General features: G+C 50.3%; 1 protein-coding gene across 1 annotated transcript; it reads left to right on the top strand.

Moving 5' to 3' along the window:
* Positions 1 to 1,013: 1,013 nt before the first annotated feature.
* Positions 1,014 to 16,934, top strand: TSKS (testis specific serine kinase substrate). Its single transcript, XM_027515112.1, has 11 exons — positions 1,014 to 1,228; positions 1,509 to 1,734; positions 10,488 to 10,583; positions 10,790 to 10,873; positions 11,182 to 11,265; positions 11,841 to 12,127; positions 12,576 to 12,770; positions 14,198 to 14,371; positions 15,301 to 15,436; positions 16,499 to 16,623; positions 16,755 to 16,934. Exons 1-11 carry the CDS (start codon positions 1,059 to 1,061, stop codon positions 16,909 to 16,911), a joined length of 1,734 nt encoding a protein of 577 aa, XP_027370913.1. The 5' UTR covers positions 1,014 to 1,058; the 3' UTR covers positions 16,912 to 16,934.
* Positions 16,935 to 20,218: the final 3,284 nt, after the last annotated feature.

Raw genomic sequence — 20,218 nt, forward strand, 5'->3', positions numbered from 1 at the left:
CATCAATACACGTCAACCCTGTTATGGGTTGAATTACATCCTGCAAAAGATGTTCAAGTTCTAACCTGCAATAGGTGTGAATGTGCCCCTATTCAGAAGTAGGGTCTCTAGCAATGATGAAGTTAGGACGCAGTCATCTGGGTGGAAATGGCAACCCACTCCAGTGTTCTTGCCTGGGGAATCCCAGGGATGGGGGAGCCTGGTGGGCTGCAGTCTATGGGGTTGCACAGAGTCGGACACGACTGCAGAGACTCAGCAGCAGCAGCAGCAGCAGCATCTGGATGGGCCCTGATCCAGTATGTGTTCTTAAAAGAGGGGAAACTTGGAAACTGGTCCAGAGAGAAGACAGTGTGAAGAGTCCTAACCCCTGGACCACCAGGGAAGTCCTTAGTTTAGGGGGGTTTTAAATCAGCAGAATTCACACAATAAGAGGCTCAAATCCCAGGTGCACAAATCGATGAGCTTTGACAAATGTCCACTTTGTCACGCGGTTTTGATTCGCTTCATATCACATTCAGACTTTTTCGGTTTGTTGCTACTGCTTGTCTGTCTGTTCCCTTCCAGCCTCCCATTGAATGTGAGATCCTCCAGCGACCCTCCTTCCAATCCTCATCCTCCCCCAGACCCTGGGAAAGGGACAAGTCCAGCAGGATGAATCAAGTCTGACTGCAGGTGGCAGGGGTGGGGGTGGGTGGGGAGAGTGCTGAAATAAGAGAGTTTCAGGGAAAGGGAATTTGGACCCCTCCCAAGAAACAGTGAGGCAGTCCACGTTCAGAATGAATCAATTTCACTATGGTTCTGAAGTGGGGGAAAGATCAGGGCAGAACTAGAAACCTGGACAAGGAAGAGTTCACTGAACCCCTCTGGGGGAAGGTGATAAGTCACGTTTCCCACCCCTGTGCCCCGCCCCAACCCCCCACCCCCGCCTTACTGGAGCCCAGTGGTTGGGTCCTTTATGAGGCAGACTTGTGGGGACCGGGGACCTTGAGGGGCAGTGGTCAGAATAGGTGGATAGTCTCGGAGGAAGGAGCCCCTGGGAGCCGGGCCCCCCACACGCCATGGCGAGCGTGGTGGTGAAGACAATCTGGCAGTCCAAAGAGATCCACGAGGCCGGGGACCCCCCTGCGGGGGTCGAGAGCCGCTCCCAGCTGGTCCCCGAGACTCCTGGGGGGGTGACCAGCCCAGTCAAGGGGATCGCAAAGAAAAAGAAGGCTGTGTCGTTCCACGGGTGGGTTTGTCGCACCCTGGCGGGGTCCTAGCCCCCAGCGCTGCGTCCGACAGAGCACGAGTCCCACCGTGGGTGCTGGAGGAAGGGGTGGGGAAGGAGAGGACAGCGCAGAGGAGAGGCAGGCAGGGGGCCAGTGGCCAAGGGGGACTCGAGAGTGTAGGAGGAAGAAGGTAGTGGGGATGGAGTCAGAGGGACTAGGGGATGTGCAGACAGGGAGGCGGGAGGGGCCGTGCCCTGCTGGGGCCACACCCTGACCCTCCTGCCCGTTTCTCCGCCCCAGGGTTGAGCCTCGCATGTCCCATGAGCCGATGCACTGGTGCCTGAACCTCAAACGGTCCTCGGCCTGCACCAATGTGTCCCTGCTCAACCTGGCGGCCATGGAGCCCACCGACTCCTCGGGGACAGACTCAACCACGGAAGACAGCAGCTCACTGGCACTGCCCGTGCCCCCTGCCTCCCCAACCCCACCCTGGGCACCAGATGACCCAGATATCACGGAAATACTGGTGAGGGGCCCCTGGCTGGGCTGGGGAAGACCAGGGCCCTCACCCTGGTGGTAGACAACTGAGGATGGAGGGGTGGTCTTCATGATTGGAAATGAGAAGGTTCTGGTCACCCTACAGGGCCCTGACAGGCAGCCACGAATCTGCTCCATAGAGGCTAAATGATGCATGTTGCTTGGGGTTGGTCTTCCATTCATTCAGTCACTTCCAAATGCCCTGAGTGAGACTGGGTTCACAGCTGGGTATCGGGCCAGGTCCCTGCTCCCAGGAAGCTCCCAGTCTGGTGGGAGTGACAGATACAGATGGAATGATAAATTCCATGATGGAGGTAACACCAGAGATCCCAGAAAAGGGCCCCTCAAACCAGACTAGGTATATCAGGTAAAGCTTCCTGGAGGAGGCGGCATTGACACTGGGCTTTGAAGGATGAGTATGAGTTCTCAGAGGGGACCACTTCAGAAGTTGTGACAAAACTGCCAGGTGAGCAAAATCTAGGAAAATTTAGAGGATTTCTGACTAGAGCATAGAATGTTCATGCTTAATTGTGTCCAACTTTTTGCAACACTATGAACAATAGTCCACCAGGCTCCTCAGTCAACAGGATTCTCCAAGCAAGAATACTGCAGTGGGTTGCCTGCCCAACTCCAGGGGATCTTCCCGATCCAGGAACCGAACCAAAGTCTCCTGTATTGCAGGCAGATTCTTTAACCAATGCTATACCTTGGTCCTTTAACTCCCCTATCACCTTCCACCCCTTGCCAGGTTTCTCCTGGGCCAGGCTCTGAACTAGGCTTGACACAGACATTGAGAATCACACTAACAATAACCCTGGTTATAATGATACTAAGATTCATTAGCAGATACTGAACACTTTCTATGTTCCGGAGCCTCAGTTTCTTCATCTGTAAAATGGAGACGCATGTGTATGTTCTTTCAAGAAATATTTCTTCAGTTCAGTTCAGTTCAGTCGCTCAGTCGTGTCCGACTCTTTGCGACCCCATGAGTTGCAGCACGCCAGGCCTCCCTGTCCATCACCATCTCCAGGAGTTCACGCAAACTCATGTCCATCAAGTCGGTGATGCCATCTAGCCATCTCATCCTCTGTCGTCCCCTTCTCCTCCTGCCCCCAATCCCTCCCAGCATCAGAGTCTTTTCCAATGAGTCAACTCTTTGCATGAGGTGGCCAAAGTACTGGAGTTTCAGCTTCAGCATCACTCCTTCCAAAGAACACCCAGGGCTGATCTCCTTCAGAATGGACTGGTTGGATCTCCTTGCAGCCCAAGGGACTCTCAAGAGTCTTCTCCAACACCACAGTTCAAAAGCATCAACTCTTCGGTGCTCAGCCTTCTTCACAGTCCAACTCTCACATCCATACATGACCACAGGAAAAACCACAGCCTTGACTAGACGGACCTTTGTTGGCAAAGTAATGTCTCTGCTTTTGAATATGCTATCTAGGTTGGTCATAACTTTTCTTCTAAGGAGTAAGCGTCTTTTAATTTCATGGCTGCAGTCACCATTTGCAGTGATGGTTAAACACCTACAAATGTGTCAGGCGCTGGTCTAGGAGCGGGAAATAAAGTCGCACCTAAGAGTTCTGTAGAGAACTTCTGCCTCCTCATGAGGTTGTCATGACAATGAAATGCAATTCATTCATGTAAAATGTGTAGCCCAAGAGTCAGCCGTATGCACAGAATACAGGTTAGTTGTTGTTATCCCCTCTTCACAGATGAAGATACTCAGGCTCTAGAAGGTTAAACAGCACCCCCAAAGTCACACAGCTTCTAAGTAGTGGGGCCAGGTTTAGGGGTCAGGGGTGGGGGGAGGCACCCTGCATTTATGGGGGCAGTAGAGGTCACCGTGAGAGCCCTGAAGAGCAAGGCCTTGGCCCAGCTGGCCGTGGTCAAGAAAGGCTTTCTCTCTGGAAGAGGCAACTCCCAGGTTGGATCTTAAGATAAAGAAGGTGGAATACAGGGAAGGGTGTTCCACCTAGCTGGAACAGCACAGACAAAAGGACAGGGGTTGAAAAGAGTCCCAGGGGGAGCAGGTCCTTGTGGCTCAATCATGGTGTGTGGGAGAGGTGAGGCTGGCAGGGGGTAGAGCACAGGACACAGAGGCTGAGAAGTGTGGACATTCTCCTGAGAGCAATAGGGAGCCATTGAGTGTTCCTGGGCAGGGGGAGAGGAGCCACGCTGGAGTCTGGGCTCTGTACCCATTTACTGAGCACCTACTATGTGCCAGGCACTGTGCCACATCCCTGTGGTGGGGAAGGGGGTCTCATTTTCCTCTCTGAGAAGTTCTGCAAAGCAAATGGAATAATGACCCATTTGAAGAAGAAGAAAAAAAAAAAAATAAGTGAGGCAGAGAGAAGTGGCGTGACCCTCTGCGAGGTTAGAGAGCTTGTAAGAAGCAGGGCCAGGACCAGAGGTTTAGTGGGTCTGATGCTTTCTTTCCTTAGGAGATGCCTCTGGGCCCAGGTGGGACATGTTTGGAGGGGAGAGACTGGAGGCAGGAGGGCCAGAGAGGAGGCCAGGCGAAGATCCCGGGTAAGAGGACCAGGTGGAGAGAAGGGAGCAGGCAGAGAGAGTCCAGCTGGGATGGATGGCCTGGGAGGCATCTTCTCCCCGTCGCTGCCAGCATCGCTCAGGCATCTCTTGCAGAGGTCCACCTCCCACTGGAGCTATTTCTGAGTCACATCCCCCAGAGGACTGTGATGCCTGAGAAAGAGCCCTGGGCGGCCAAGATCAAGGTCTGCTGCAGCTGCGAGCTCACTGTGGGGCTGCGGGGGAGCCCCGGCCTCTATGAGGCTTCTCTGTAAAATGGAAAAAACTACTGACAGGCAGCACCTTGGGCTAGGGGCAAGAAGAGCGAAGAGGCGGGCAGTAACAGGGACTGGCTCACAGCGTCAGAGCTACATCAGGAGAGAAAGCTGGAGATGGACCGAGAGGAGCGGGCAGAAACCCAGAGATCAAGGAGGACCAAGATCCGGGGTAGGGGGGAGGGCAGGGACCCCAGAGAGAGGAGGACTTGGACCTAGGGAGGGGCACAGAGACCAGCTGAGAGGGAGACAGAAAACCAGAGACAGAGGAGGGGGCCAGAAACCTAGAGAAGGAAGGAACGGACACCATAGACAGAAGTGGGACAGAGAAGTGGACAGAAGAGGAAGACACCCCTGAGTGATGGAGAACCCCGGTGAGAGAATGACAATTCCCAGACTGGAAGGAGGGTCGGAAGAAGATGGTGAAGCAGACAGCTTTGGTTCGTGTTTTCCTTTTTGTTGTTTTTTTCAGCCATACCGGTGCAGCTTGTGGGATTTTAGTTCCCTAGCCAGGGATCGAACTTGCGCCAACAGCAGTGAGAGACAGAGTCCTCACCGCTGGACTGCCAGGGAAGTTCCTGGTTCGTGGCTTAAGCTCTGAGATCTTTATGAGGCCAGAGGATGCAACTGAGGAGGTGGTATTGCTTTTAGGAAATGTCGGCGCCTCCGTGCAGAAATGGCCAGATTAGGTCTTTGCAGCCTTGCTTCCCACTTGTCCTGCTGCCTGCAGCCTTCCCTGAGGCAGCTGTGCGATCTCAGTGTTAAACCCCTTCCTGGTATGTCCTGCCCTATTGTTACTTTTAATGATGCTGACTAATCATGGCACTTGCCTTATGGATCCTAACATCTTGTTGGCCCTTCCTCACCACCATCTGCCAAGGTATTATCATTCCCATTGGACAGGGAAGAAAACTGAGGCAGGCTGGGAATGGGGAATTGGACTGCCCAGCTGCATGGCGTGTGGGTGGCCAAGGAGGAGAGGTTTATCTCCAGATCTGGCTGCCGCCCACCTCCACCATGGGGCTTCCCCAGTGGCCTAGTGGTAAAGAAGCCGCCTACAACACGGGAGACGCGGGTTCAATCCCTGGGTTGGGAAGATCCCCTGGAGGAGGGCACGGCAACCCACTCCAGTATTCTTGCCTGGAGAATCCCATGGACAGAGGAGCCTGGTGGGCTAGAATGCACGGGGTGGCAAAGAGTCAGATGCCACTGCAGGGACTGAGCAGGTACACACGGATGTACCTCCTTCACGCCATTCACTTTTCGGCCAAGGCTAACAGGCTCAGCCTTCACTATTTCCCAAATGTGCTCTCAGAGAAACTAAAACTCACCTCCAGTAACCCCAGCTTTTCTCCAGTGCCCTTTCTCTTTCCCCAAGTGTTGACCAGCGGCCTTTGTGGATCAGCCTGTACTCTTCCCAACAGCAGCCCCGTGAAGGTAGCGATTAGTCCTTCCCTGTTTTACAAGGAGAGAAACAGAGGCTTAGAGAGGTGAAGTCCCCTCTCTGAGGCCTTACAGCTAATAAGTGGGAGAAATGAGTTGATCCCAGAACCTGCTCTCCTAGTTTTCCAGAACCTCTACCTACAAGAAGTCCAAGACTTTTCGGGTCTTCAGTTTTAAAATATCATTCTGTGTATCTGTTAGCGATTGCAGTGAAACAAACAATTCATGACCTTAAAACAACAAATCTGGAGTGGTTTAGTTGGGTGCTCCTGGCTTAGGGTTGCAGTCAAGATTTTGGCCAAGTGGGACTTCCTTGGCATGTCAGTTTTTAAGACCTCATGCTTTCACTGCAGGGGGTGTGGGTTTCATCCCTAGTCAGACAACTAAGATCTCACATGCTGCTTGGCCAAAAAATATTAAAAAAAGAAAAAAAGATTTTGGCAGGGGCCACAGTCATCTGATGAGAAGGAAATGGCAGCCCACTCCAGTATTCTTGCCTGAAGAATCCCAGGACAGAGGAGCCTGGTGGGCTACAGTCCATGGGGTCACAAAGAGTCGGACACAACTGAGTGACTAACACATAGTCATCTGATGCCTTCCCAGGTGGCACTAGTGGTAAAGAATCCACTTGCCAACGCAGGAGATACAAGAGACCTAGGCTTGATCCCTGGGTTGGGAAGATCCCCTGGAGGAGGAAATGGCAGCCCACTCCAGTATTCTTGCCTGGAGAAAATCCCATGGACAGAGAAGCCTCGTGGGTTACAGTCCATGGGGCCACAGAGTTGGATCCAACTGAGCAACTAACCACACATCTGAAGGTTTGACTAGGGATGGAGGGGGTGCTTTCAAGACGGCACACTCGTATAGCTCTTGGTTGGTGGCCTCAGTTTCTTGCCACATGGGCCTCTCCAGAAGGAGCTGCTTATGGCCTGGCAGTTATCATCCTCCAGAGCCAGGCAAGAGTAAGAAGGAAGCCACAGTTCCTTTCGTGAACTAGTTTTTTAAGTCACATACCATCACTCTGACTTATGCTATTTACTGGGTATGAGTCACTAGGTCCAGCCAACACTCAAGTGAGGGAATAAAGCACTACATTTGGAAACAGCCTCAAAAAATTTATGGGTATATTTAAAACCACCATGGCTTTGTTGTGGGTTTTATTGTTTTTAATTATTTCTTTTTTGTAGGTGCTTTTTACCAGGATGAGGAAGTTCCCTTGTACTTTTAGTTGAGTGTTTTTATCATGAAAGGATATTGGATTTTGTCAAAAGCTATTTCTGTATTCAGTGACATGATTGTATTCCACCCTCCCCTTCTCTTTTACTAATATGGTATGTTACATGGGTTAATCTTCATGTTGAACCAATTTTGCATTCCTGGGGTAAATCATATATGGTGTAGTGTATAATCCTTTTCTTTCTTTTTTTTTCTTAAGGGCTTCCCAGGTGACTCAGTGGGTAAAGAATCTGCCTGCAATGCAGGAAACTCGGATTCAATCCCTGGGTTGGGAAGATCCCCTGGAGGAGGGCATGGCAACCCATTCCAGTATTCCTACCTGAAGAATCGAATGGACAGAGGAGGCTGGTGGGCTCCAGCCCATGGGGTCACAAAGAGTCAGACATGACTGAGCGCACATGCACACAGTCCTTTTTATATGCTGCTGGACTTGGTTTGCTAGTATCTTGTTGAAATGTTTGTGGCTATTTCCAGAAAGGATACTGGTCTGTAGTTTTACTATCTGGTGATGTCTTTGGTTTTGGTATCAGGGTAACACTGGTTTCATAGAATGTTAGTTCCCTCCTCTTCTGTTTTTTGGTGAAGAGTTTGAGATGAGTTGGCAGCAACTTTTGGGAAAAAAAAAGATTGGTAGAATTCACCAGTGAAGACATCTGGGCTTTCTTTGTTGGAAGTTTTAAAATCACTAACTCAAACTCTTTACTTATTGTAGGGCTATTCAGATGTCCTATCTCTTCTCCAGTTAGTGTTTTGCAAGGAATTTTTCCGTTTCATCTAGGTTATCAAATTTGACACCATCCAATTGTTCACAGAGTTCTCTTGTAATCCTTTCTTTTTCCCTAAGACTGGTAGTAATGTCACCTTTTTCCTTCCTGATTTTAGTGATTTGAGTAATCTTCCTCTTTTTCATAGTCATTCTAGTCAAGAATTTGGCAATTTTGTCGATCTTTTAAAAAAAAACAACTTCCGGCTTGCTGATTTTTCTCTACTGTTCTATTTCATTTTCTCCACTGTAAACTTTTTTCATTTTCCTCTCATTCCAAAGTATAATTTCTCTTGTGATTCTTCTTCCACCCATTATTTATGAGTGTGTTGTTTAATTTTCGTATATCAATACTTGTGATTTCCTCAAATTTCTTTCTGCGTTTGATTCCTAATTTCATTCTACTGAGGTCTTTAAGTTCAGAAAGCACACTTTGTTTTCATATCCTTTAGTAGTATCTGTCCTTGACCATATGAAGAATGTTTCATTCCACTTGGGAAGAATGTGTATTCTGCTGTTGCGTGTTATGTTCTATAGATGTCTGTTAGGTTTGGTTGGTTTATAGTGTTGTTCAAGTCTTCTATCTCTTTGCTGATCTACTTTCTAGTTTTCAATTCATTCTTTCTTTTTGAGGGGGGAGGGAAGGGTGCTGTGCCATGCGGCATGTGGGATCTTAGTTCCCTGACCCAAGGACTGAACCTGGGCCCTCGGCAGTAAAAGCACAGAGTCCTAACCCCTGGACTGCCAGGGAATTCCCAATTCTGTTAGTTTTTGATACATGTACTTTGAAGCTCTATTAGGTGCATATATATTTATGATTGTTGTAATCTTCCCAGTGACTTGAGTCAGTTTTGGTCACTTTTTTTCATTGTTTTCACTGAGGGGTGGAATTTGGGGGTTTCCAACTCTTCTATTTTGCTGATATCACCTTAATACAGTATTTATCACGGTATTTATCCAGAGCAGTTGTGCAAGAAATGTGAAGTTGTTCCCATTTTACAATGAAGGAAGCTTGTTCTCTTTTCTCTTTGTGTATTACTTAAGCAGCTGTGAAAGAAATCCCAAATATCTGGTTGAAGCAGGATAGTTTATTGCTTACATAAACATCTCAAGTATAGCAGGTCAGAGGCCCCAGGGTTCTGGAGGCTGTTATTAAGTCACAAGTTTGGCCACTGTAACAAAAAAGACACAAAGTAGCAGTGTTGGGTTTTTTAAATATTTATTGGGCTGCACTGGGTCTTCTTTGTGACATGTGGGGTCTTTAGTTACCTTACTCAGGATATTTTTAGTTGTGGCATGTGTTTATGCAAACTCTTAGTTGCAGCATGGAGGATCTTACTTCCCTGACCATGGATCGAACCCAAGCACAGAGTCTTAGCCACTGGAGCACCAGGGAAGTCCCCAAAGTAGCACAGTTTAAACAAGGTGGAAAATATTCTCCTTCTCACATGTAAAGTATTCGAAAGTGGTTGAAATTGAGTATGGCAGCTTCACAGGGTTGAGAATTCAATATTCTTTTATCTTGTGTCCTCCATCTCATAGTCCAAGATGGCTGCTCTGGCTTTAGCCATCAACATCATGGGGAGAGAGAAAGGGAGGTATGTTCCCTACTTTCTTTTATTAAAGGCATGAATTGGAAATTGCCTACATTATTCCCACTCATATTCCATTGGCCAGAACTTAGTCACATGGGCTTGCCCAGCTGCAAGGGCACCTGGGAAATGTAGTCTTTGGCTGGGCAGTCATGTTGCCAGGCTAACTCTTCTATAAATGTGGAAGAGAGGAGAGTGGAGATCCTGTCACATGCGGCCTTCCTGAGCCAGTTTTTTTGACAGGGGTCACAAAGCATTTTATGATATAAGGTAGCTATGATCAGCAGCCGCACGGCATCATGGTTTAAAACAATGGTTCTGAGTATAAATTCTGACAATGGCACCTCACGTACCATGTACCTGGAAATACAAAGGAAATCCCCTCTCTGGGCCTCATTTGCCTCCCTTGCAAAATGCGCCAAAATAACCTCAAGAGGTGCGGTTATGGGGAATAAAAGGGAAAACGTGGGTAAGTGCGTGACTAGGTGCATAGTGAGTGCTTATATTTGGAAAGTGGGTTATCTTTAGAATTCTCCACTGCCTGGAGAGAAAGACAGGGCATGTGTTTTAACAGTTTATCTTATTTATGTCTCTGGACCCAAAGGCATTTATCTCAGGTTAAGAACATCCTCCTTCTCCCACATGTCTGAGCAACCCCCCACCCCCCACTCCCTCCTGGATCCTACTTATTTTTCTTCCCATCCACTAAGCAGAAAAAGAGTCTGCCCCCTGGCTTAATGGAGCAAGAACACCGAGAATCAAAGACGCGCAGCCCTGGCCCCCAATTCCACCAGCCATTCCAGGGCAGAATCAAGGTGTAAAGCCAGTTTTAAGACTTTCTCTTGGGGTTGGGGTTTGCTCCCCTACACCCACCGACCCCTGGCTGTCTCCGGTTCTTCCCCAGAGTGGGGTCAACAGTGGATTGGTGCGTGCCAAAGATTCCATCACCAGCTTGAAGGAGAAGACCACCCGGGTTAACCAGCACGTGCAGACGCTGCAGGTGTGAGGGCCACCCCGTCCCCCGCCAATACCTCCTCTTCTTTCGGGGCCACGTTCCCCTTCTTTGAGCTATCCTCCAGCTCAATGCACCCATAGCCCAGTTGGGGGAGACTGAGGCTCAGAAGGGAAAGGGATGTTCCCACCTCTCCTCCCCACGGGGTGTCCCCTGGAGGCCCTGGCTAACCCCTCCTCCCTTCCATGCTCCAGAGTGAGTGTTCTGTGCTGAGTGAGAATTTAGAGAAAAGGCGGCAAGAGGCGGAAGAACTAGAAGGGTACTGTAGTCAACTCAAGGTGAGCCGCTGAGGGGCAGGAGCGGGGCGGAAAGAAGGGAGCAGAAGTAGGAAGAGGGTGAGAGGAAATGGGGAGGAGTGGAGTGGTCGACAGGAGAGAGACGGGGGCAAGCGGACAGGGAGCATGGGAGAGGTCCGAGGACAAACTGGCCCTTTAGCCAAGTGAACCTTGGGCGGAGGCAGTCCTTGCAGAAGAAGTGGGTGTGTCTCAGCTGAGGTGGGTGGAGCCTGCATGGAAAATAACGGGGATAAGGGTTGGGAGACGGAACCAGAATGGGAAGGCAGGGCCCCTGCCCTGGTGTCCTGCAGGAGAACTGCCGGAAGGTGACCCGGTCGGTGGAAGACGCTGAAATAAAAACCAACGTCCTGAAGCAGAACTCTGCCCTGCTGGAGGTAAGGCGGAGGGGTCTAAGGGTTTGAGGAAGTTACTCAAGTACGTGAGGTACTTGAGGTGGACTTCGGGTAGGACTTGCCGTCCTGCCAATCACCTCTACCACTACTACCACCACCACCACCACCACCACCACCACCACCACCCTGCCCTTTCGTGTTCACGGTCATACGTCTCCACCCACAGTCATATTCAGGTCCCAGGGAGAGGAATTCATGTCAGACCTGGAGTGGGTGGGATTGCCTGTCCTGCCCACACGCCCACTGATTTCCCAACAGAATGTTAGAAAAGCTTCAGTTGTTCTTCCTGAACAGGAGGGACTGGAGTTTGAGGCCTATCGAGGATTAGAGTTGGGGTGGAGGGCTAGATGGAGACAGAGAGGCAGGCATTTAGAGGTTAAGGTGAGTTGGGACTCCAGCTGGGCGTCGAATGGAACCTCCCTCCCTAATCGCGTCCCCACATACATTTACTTTCTAGTGTCAGGAATTCATTGGGCGGATCTGGGGGGTGGAGGTGGCGGTGGTGAGAGGCAAGGGGCCGGATGCTCGAGCTAACCCTGCCTGCCTTCGCCGCCCAGGAGAAGCTGCGCTACCTCCAGCAGCAACTGCAGGATGAGACTCCAAGGAGGCAGGAGGCCGAGCTGCAGGAGTTGGAGCAGAAGCTGGAGGCTGGCCTCTCCAGGCACGGCCTGGGCCCCGCCACCCAGCCCCCAGGCTGCTCCGGTCCGCCCGGGAGCCCCGACGAACCCCCGCGACCGCGAGGCCTGGCCCCAGGCGGCTGGGGAATGGGGCCCCGGGCAGGGGAGGGCCCCATCGTGAGCGAGCAGGAGTTGCAGAAGGTCTCTGCCGGCCTGGAGGAGCTGAGGTGAGTGGGATCTCGAGATGGGCCCGGGGGGTGGAGCCTCGAAGAGCCTAGGAAGGAGTATTCTGGGGCCATGACCCGAAAGGGCAGGACTTCGAAGAAGTGAGTAGAGTATAGGACTGGTGGCAGGGAGGCCCGTGAAAATGAGGTGGGTGAAGTTTGGGGAGGTGGCAGGTGGCTCCAAACTCAGGGGAACAGGGTTGGGGCGAGTGGTATCTTGAGGAGGCAGTGTCTGGAGCGGTTGATGCAGGGCTGTGAGGCAGGCCGAGAGAAGGCCAGGATATCTGACAAGGGGATTCTTTCCGGGCCGGGTTCTGGAGGACGTGAGAGGATTCCAAGACATGGACAGGACGGGAGAATTCGGGGACTGGGTGGGTCCGGAGCCCCTGGCCGGGCGGACGGGGCGTGTCCAAACTTAGCGTTGCCGGGTTCCTTACCTCTGCCCCTACAGGAGGGAGGTGTCTTCGCTGACCGCCCGGTGGCATCAGGAGGAGGGAGCCGTGCAGGAGGCCCTACGGCTGCTCGGGGGTCTGGGTGGCAGGCTCGACGGCTTTCTGGGCCAGTGGGAGCGGGCGCAGCGCGAGCAGGCGCAGACCGCGCGGGGCCTGCAGGAGCTGCGGGGCCGGGCGGACGAGCTGTGCACCATGTAAGGGCCCACCCGAGAGCACTGTGGGAACCTGCGAGGGCGGATCCTTGAGTGAGGGGGTGGGCCAATCAGCTGGAGTCAATCGGTGGAGACTGTAGTACTGACAGGTGGGGGCCCCAATTAGAGAGGAGGGGAAGGGTGCTTTCTACCTAAGGACTGAGGGGCGGAGCCACTACAAAAGAGGAGCTTCTTGGACAGCTCAGCTGGAACAGAATCCGCCTGCAATGTGGGAGACCTGGGTTCGATCCCTGGGTTGGGAAGATCCCCTGGAGAAGGAAATGGCAACCCCCTCCAGTATTCTGGCCTGGAGAATTCCATGGACTGTATAGCCCCTGGGGTCGCAAAAAGTCGGACACGACTGAGCGACTTTCACTTTCACTGTACCTTAAAAGGGCAAGGGGAGGCAAATGGGAACAGGACAAACCAGTTAGAGAACAAGGAGAGGCATTCCGGAAATAAAAGGAAAAAAAAAAAAAAGATGAACCCGTCAGAGCAGAGGCTGCACGTATGGCGAGGTATTGCAAACTGTACGGAGGCAGAGGTACTGGGCTAATCTTGGGTGGAGCCTTGCTGGGCCCTCACCCTGCTATACAAAAGTAGAGCGGTTCCTGTGAAACCTTTGGTAAGCCAAAATAACATAAACCGAAGAAGCAACTACCTTAGAATACATCTTGCCACCAGATGCACAAAATAAAGTGAGGTAAAGCACAGATGCCCACAGAACACAGTTCAAAGCTATGGTGGCGTGATGCCTAGACACTGAGTGCAGTTCTCAGAGGAGGAGCTTGGTGGCTCCACTCTCACTGCTTGTAGTGTGTCCTGCTTCTGTAAAAACAGGCTGAGCGCGGAAGAATCGATGCTTTCCAACTGTGGTGCTAGAGAAGACTCTTCAGAGTCCCTTGGACAGCAAGGAGATCAAACCAATCAATCCTAAAGGAAATCAACCCTGAATAGTCATTGGAAGGAAACTGATGCTGAAGCTGAAGCTCCAGTACTTTGGCCACATGATGCGAAGAGCCGACACATTGGAAACGCCCCTGATGCTGGGAAGGATTGAGGGCAGGAGGAGAAGGGAACGACAGAGGATGAGGTGGTTGGTTGGATGGCATCACCAAATCAATGGACATGAGTTTGAGCAAACTCCAGGAGATAGTGAAAGACAGGGAAACCTGGCCTGCTGCAATCAATGGGTTGCAAAGAGTTGGACGCGACAGCGAATGAACAAGAGCTTGCTACAAAACAAATGCTTTGTGCTTTTTTCATAAAAGCAAAAATCCTTTTCTGATTTCTTTTGGTTAGTGAAAACAGGTACTAATGTAGGTCTTTCCTAGAAATGGACTGGGATAAAGTGACCTTTCAGAAATCGGAGAATGCCTGTATTCTCTTTGAGAGGCAACCTCACTGCATTGCTTATTCTCACATCGCAGGGTGGAGCGGTCTGCAGTGTCTGTGGCTTCACTGAGGAGCGAACTGGAGGGGCTGGGCCCAGTGAAACCAATTCTGGAGGAGCTTGGACGGCAATTTCAGAGCTCTCGGAGGGTGTCTGACCTCTCTATGAACCTGGATCGGGGAGCCCAAGGCTCCTGTACCCGCTGTGCCAGGTAAGGGGGCAGCGCCTGGCTCCAGGTGCTGCTGCTGCTAAGTCACTTTAGTCGTGTCTGACTCTGTGCTACCCCATAGACGGCAGCCCATCAGGCTCCCCCGTCCCTGGGATTCTCCAGGCAAGAACACTGGAGTGGGTTGCCATTTCCTTCTCCAGTGCATGAAAGTGAAAAGTGAAAGGGAAGTCACTCAGTTGTATCCGACTCTTAGCGATCCCATGGACTGCAGCCTACCAGGCTCCTCCATCCATGGGATTTTCCAGGCAAGAGTACTGCAGTGGGGTGCCATTGCCTTCTCCGGCTCCAGGTGCATTCTGTGTCATATTGAGAACACAGCATCAAAGGAAATGAGACTTTAGCATGAATGGAGAGGGAGATGTGCTGTGGGACACAGGGCAGCCCCACGTATTATAGGACGGGCCAGTCTTGCTGCATTTGGGGAGTCACATTTCTTCCCTTCCCCACACGGTGAAGTCAGTGTCTTGTGGAACACAAGAAAGTCTTGCTTTGTTTCGAGCATCCTGGATTTCCAAGTGCATCATGGGAAGGTTGGGCAGTGGTACTGGTGGGAGGCAGAGTTGCCCAGTGCACTGTACGGAAGTGTGAGAACTTGGGGTATTGGAGAGGCACAGAATACCATGTTTAACCTGTATTAGGAACAGTGGGGGCACTTCCAATACAATGTGGGATCAATTTTAACTAGCGCATTGTGAGAAGTGTGAGTTTTTGATGCCCTGAGGGCCATCTGGTGTCGGGAGTGGAAACCCCCAGGCACTGTGGGAGTTCCCCATGCTGTGGAAGCCAAAGTACACCAGATGCACTGTAGTCTGGCCCCTGTGCATGGTGGGAAGGTGGCCTGGGTGAAGGCAGGTTGGCCTGGGCCATCCGGGTCTGAGGCCTCTTTCATCTGGTGACTACCCCTCCCCCAGCCAGGGGCAGCAGTTGTCCACGGAGTCCTTGCAGCAGCTGCTGGAACGAGCGCTGACCCCGCTAGTAGACGAGGTGAAGCAGAGAGGCCTGGCTCCTGCCTGCCCCAGCTGCCAGAGGCTACACAAGAAGATTCTGGTACCAAGGACCATGGGCCACCGTGGTCCAGTTTGTGATCAGGGCAGGGGGAGGGGAGCCCCAGGCACAAGGATACTGCTGGTGTGTGGCAGGATGGGAAGGGTGAACTGGGGGCAGCAGGTGTTGGGGTTACGCTCGGCTCTGATATGTCAGAATGGGGGGAGCAGGGAGAGCAGTTTGGTGGTTAGTGAGTCATAGGTCAGTCATTATGGAAGCTTGGGTGATGGACTTGGGCCTAAAGCATCATGGAACCTGGATCTGGTGCTTTGTGGGACAGAGAAGACAGACACCAGTCTATAGCTTCGTGGAATATAAGCCTGATTTTCTACGAACCTTGAGAGGCAATGCATTATATGGGATCATTGCGGTCAGATGGGGGACCAATGAATACAGCTCACAGTAAGCTAACGCATTATGGGAAATGGGACCACAGCTCTTCCTGAGGCATTGCACACAGACACAGGCGCAATAGCAGGTGGAATCTGAGACCAGTGTACATTCTGAAACATAGCCATCTAGTATATTATGGGATATTGGCCTAATGTGTGATGGGATATGAGTTGTAGTGGGTAAGACGGACAAATGAGGCAGTAAAGGACCTGGGGCCTGGTGCATTGTGGGACACAGGGCACCAGAGCACTGAGGACTATTTATTGGGACAGAGAGCCCTGATAGATAGGAGATGTGGGGTCTTGTGAATTATGGGATGGTCACGGTCACCACGTGATGAGATGGGGCCCAGACGTCAAGTGCATGATGGCTCATGGGCAGTAAGGAACAATTTAACAGATGCTGATTTAGTGCTTACAGGGACAAAGAAGGCCAGTGCAATCAATAGAGGACAGATGGTGGGACAGATACAAGTCTAGTGCACAAGGGAATCAGGAAGGCCCAGTGCAATGTGGGAAGCTGGGGTCAGCCTCAGGCTCAAGGCATGATGGGATACTCCCGGGGGGATGCGGGCCCCAGAGGACCCTACCCCTTGCGCTTCACGATCCAGATCCCCCCTCCACCCCCAGCCCAGTCCAGCAAGCCCAGCGGCGCCTACGCTCCTCTCCCCAGGAGCTGGAGCGCCAGGCCTTGGCCAAACACGTCAGGGCAGAGGCCCTGAGCTCCACCCTTCGGCTGGCCCAAGACGAAGCCTTGCGGGCCAAGAACCTGCTGCTGACGGACAAGATGAAGCCGGAGTGAGGAAGGAGGCTGAGGGCATGGGAGGAGGGTGAGGTCTTGGGGAGAGGGCCTGAGACACCCCCACCTTCCACTTCAGCCCCAAGGCCTCTGGCCTCACCAGCACTAACTGCCCGCTATCTCATTACAGGGAGAAGGTGGCCGCTCTGGACTATCTACACTTGAAAATGTGCTCCCTTCACGATCAGCTCAGCAACCTGCCACTTGAGGGGTCCACGGGGACAATGGGGGGAGGAAGTGGTGGGGGAACTCCCCCAAAACGTGGGGGCCCAACCCCTGAGCAATAAATGGCCCTTCATGCTGGCATGAATTCAGTCTCCTGTTTGGCACCAAAAGAGAGCTAGTAAAATTGCACATGCCACACACCAGCATCTGTGCTCACTCTGACTTGATCCTCAGCCGATGGGATGTCGATGATGGTACACTCTTCCGAGTTCTGCTTGAAAGGGGAGTCAAGAATGAATTGATAGCCGGTGTGGAGAAATGGGAACAAACAAAGTTCAAAAGTCTGAAATTTATCTGTGTTCAACCAGATGTTCCCATTGTAAGTCTCAGGCTTCCACTCCTTCCCAATCAATGTCCCAACCTTCCTATCAGAGACTTAGCAAGGTTTTTAATTCAACTTGGTATGTAATTCGGGAACCCATACAGCTACAGCTTGTGTTGGATTTTCAGCCATGTTGACCCTGTGTTTACAAGAAATGTGAAATTCTTTTAGGGTTTCCATGGAAGCTCATTGGTTCTCTGAATGTGATTGGAGCTGAGAGTTTAAAGATCTCAGCTCAGGGGGTACAGGTTCCATCCCTGTTTGGGGAACTAAGATCCCACATGCTTTGCAGCCAAAAAAACAAAACAAAACATAGAAGCAATATTTCAAAGATCTGAGCTCATAATGTTCTTTCATTAAGCCTGTCAGGGCACTCAGAAGAAGCCACTGAATGCCACTCTCCTTGTGGCCATTGTTAGTGCCCTGATGGTTCATTGCAGCAGCCGCTCATCCCTGAAGTCACAGACTTCAGTTAGAACCTCGTAACAGTCAAGATGGATGCTAATATATGATTTACCATGATGCCACTGCAGACTGTGGAATATTAGCATTCCATTTCTTGACAAGGAGCTCATCACTATGTTCAAATCCTAAGAACCAACTAAACCATTTCCCAAACCAAATTTGAGAATTCACTTCCTATTGCAAATATTGATGTCAGCCAAGGTATATTCAGGAGACAGAAATCACACTGGTTATTTTTACAGAGATGATTTCATATAAGGAAATGTTACTTAGGTATAAAGAGTTGGTAACTAGGAAACTGAAAAGGCAAAAAGAGAGCGCTATGGTATCATAGTGGTAATAACTCGTGGCAGTGGAAGCAGCTTATAACACTGGTGAAGGACAAACAAATATGGCTTAGAATTATGAAAACTAAGCACTTGGGTGAGAGGCTCACCGAAGATGAAATCCGAGGAGGACAATGAGGAGGGGGGATTGCTCAGCTGCTGCAGATGTTATCTGAGCTTAGAGGACCACCAGGGACTGGGGCCTTCTCTGAAACCATGCTAAAATGGTACTGGCATTTCTCAGGGTGCGCAAGATTTGGAAAAACTGCAAACTGAACTTAGCAGCTGCTGCAGGAAGGAAATGCCTCAGCTGGGATAAAGAAGCTATGCTGGGTGATAACCGATGAGTAGGAAAAACTGACAGGAAATAAGCAGAGCGCAAACCGGAAGAGCCCAGTCTCTTAGCTTCCTTCAGTCCCTTTGGTGCCCCCTACTGGCAGAGTCGAAAACAGCCTGTTGGCAAAGAAAAAGTGGTTTTCGGTGTCCCAGATTCACAAGGGAGGGAATTTGAATCCGAGAGATAATAGCTTAATAATTGGCACACGTAACAGGAGTGTGTACCGATGATCAGCGATTATGAGTAATCCAATTCCATACCCCTAAGGCCCAAATGCATCTTTTAAGGAGTCCTTGAATACTTGAGAGACTAATTATTTTCCTGGATAACTAGTCTGAATGTTGTGCTGATGTTCATTCTATCCAAATTCTATTGTGGTTTTAATGAAAATTCAATCAAAATCCCAGTGAGATTATTTTTAAAGGAATTGACCCAATTATTCTAAAGGTCTCCTGAAGAAACACATAGATGAGAGAAGCAAAGTTTTTTGTTTCTACAGAAGAGTAATAAGATAAGTCTACAGCCAGTATGTTAAAATATAAAGTTACACTGGAAATTCCCTTGTGATCCAGTGCCTAAGACACTGTTTTGAGCTCTCAATGCAGGGGGCCCAGCTTTGATCCCTGGTCAGGGAACTAGATGCCACATGCCACAACTAAGAATTTGCATGCTGCAAAGACCCAGCACAGCTAAGTATCTTTAAAAAATCATATTTAAAAAGAGAAAAATAAATAAAAAGTTTAAAAAAGAACAAATCAGGCTGCTCTTTGGGGAACACTTATTGAAGATACCCCACAGACACAGAGAGCCCTGGCCATCCCATTTCCCAGGTGACCCTTCAGCTTAATGCAATGACCAATGACTGGTGACCACAACAAGGCCAGTGAGTCCAATTCAACCCAGATTGTATGATCGTGAGCATATTGAATGACTGGCTTTCAAAATTTTGGCAAAATATGCATCATATACAGTTTACCCTTTTAATCATATTTAAGTGTCTAATTCAGTGGCATGAATTACACTCACAACAGTGGGTAACCATCACCATTGTCTATGTCCAGAGCTTTTCATCCTCCCAAACAGAAACACTGTAGCCATTAAACAAAACCTCCTCATTCCCCATTCCTCCCTCCTCCCAGCTCCTGGCAACTGCCAGGAGCATCTTTTCATGGGCTTATTTGTGAATCTTCAGTGCAGAAATGTCTATTCAAGTCCTTGGCCTATTTTTTGAATGGGGTTGCTTGGCTTTTGTTGTTGGATTGTAGGAGTCATGTCATATATCTGATATTAACTCCTTATCAGATACACAATATGCAGATTATAGTCTCCCAACATGCCAGCTCTTTTCACTCTATTGATCGTGTCCTTGGATGCACAGAATTTTTTAATCTGGCTGTAATGCCATGTATCTTTTTTTTTTTTTTCCTTTTGTTGCCTGTGCTTTGGCTATCACATCCAAGCTGAGAAGTCATTGCCAAATCCAATGTCATGAAGCCTTGCGCCTGTTTTCTTTGGAAGGGTTTTATAGACTGGGGTCCCCAACCTCTGGGATCTAATGCAGGATGATCTGAAGTGGAGCTGCCACAGTACTAGTAGAAATAAAGTGCACAATAAATGTAGGGCACTTGAATCATCCTGAAACCATCCCCCCACCCCCGCACTGGTCCATGGAAAAATTGTCTTCTACGAAAGCTGCCAAAAACGTTGGAGACCGCTGTTATAGAGTGCACGTGGTGGTCTCACAGACCCTCTTTCTTCCACAGTGTTTGGATGCGACAGACCCAGGGATGTCCCTTCCTCCAGCTTCCCACCACCCTCCAACATTTTTTTTCCAGTTGCAATCTTTGGAATCAGCTACGCAGCTATCCTCGGTCACCAAGACCAGCCGACACCATTTTTTGAGCTTAACTCCTTACTAC

Source organism: Bos indicus x Bos taurus, chromosome 18, assembly GCF_003369695.1.
Source record: "Bos indicus x Bos taurus breed Angus x Brahman F1 hybrid chromosome 18, Bos_hybrid_MaternalHap_v2.0, whole genome shotgun sequence".
NCBI classification, from domain to species: Eukaryota; Metazoa; Chordata; class Mammalia; order Artiodactyla; family Bovidae; genus Bos; species Bos indicus x Bos taurus.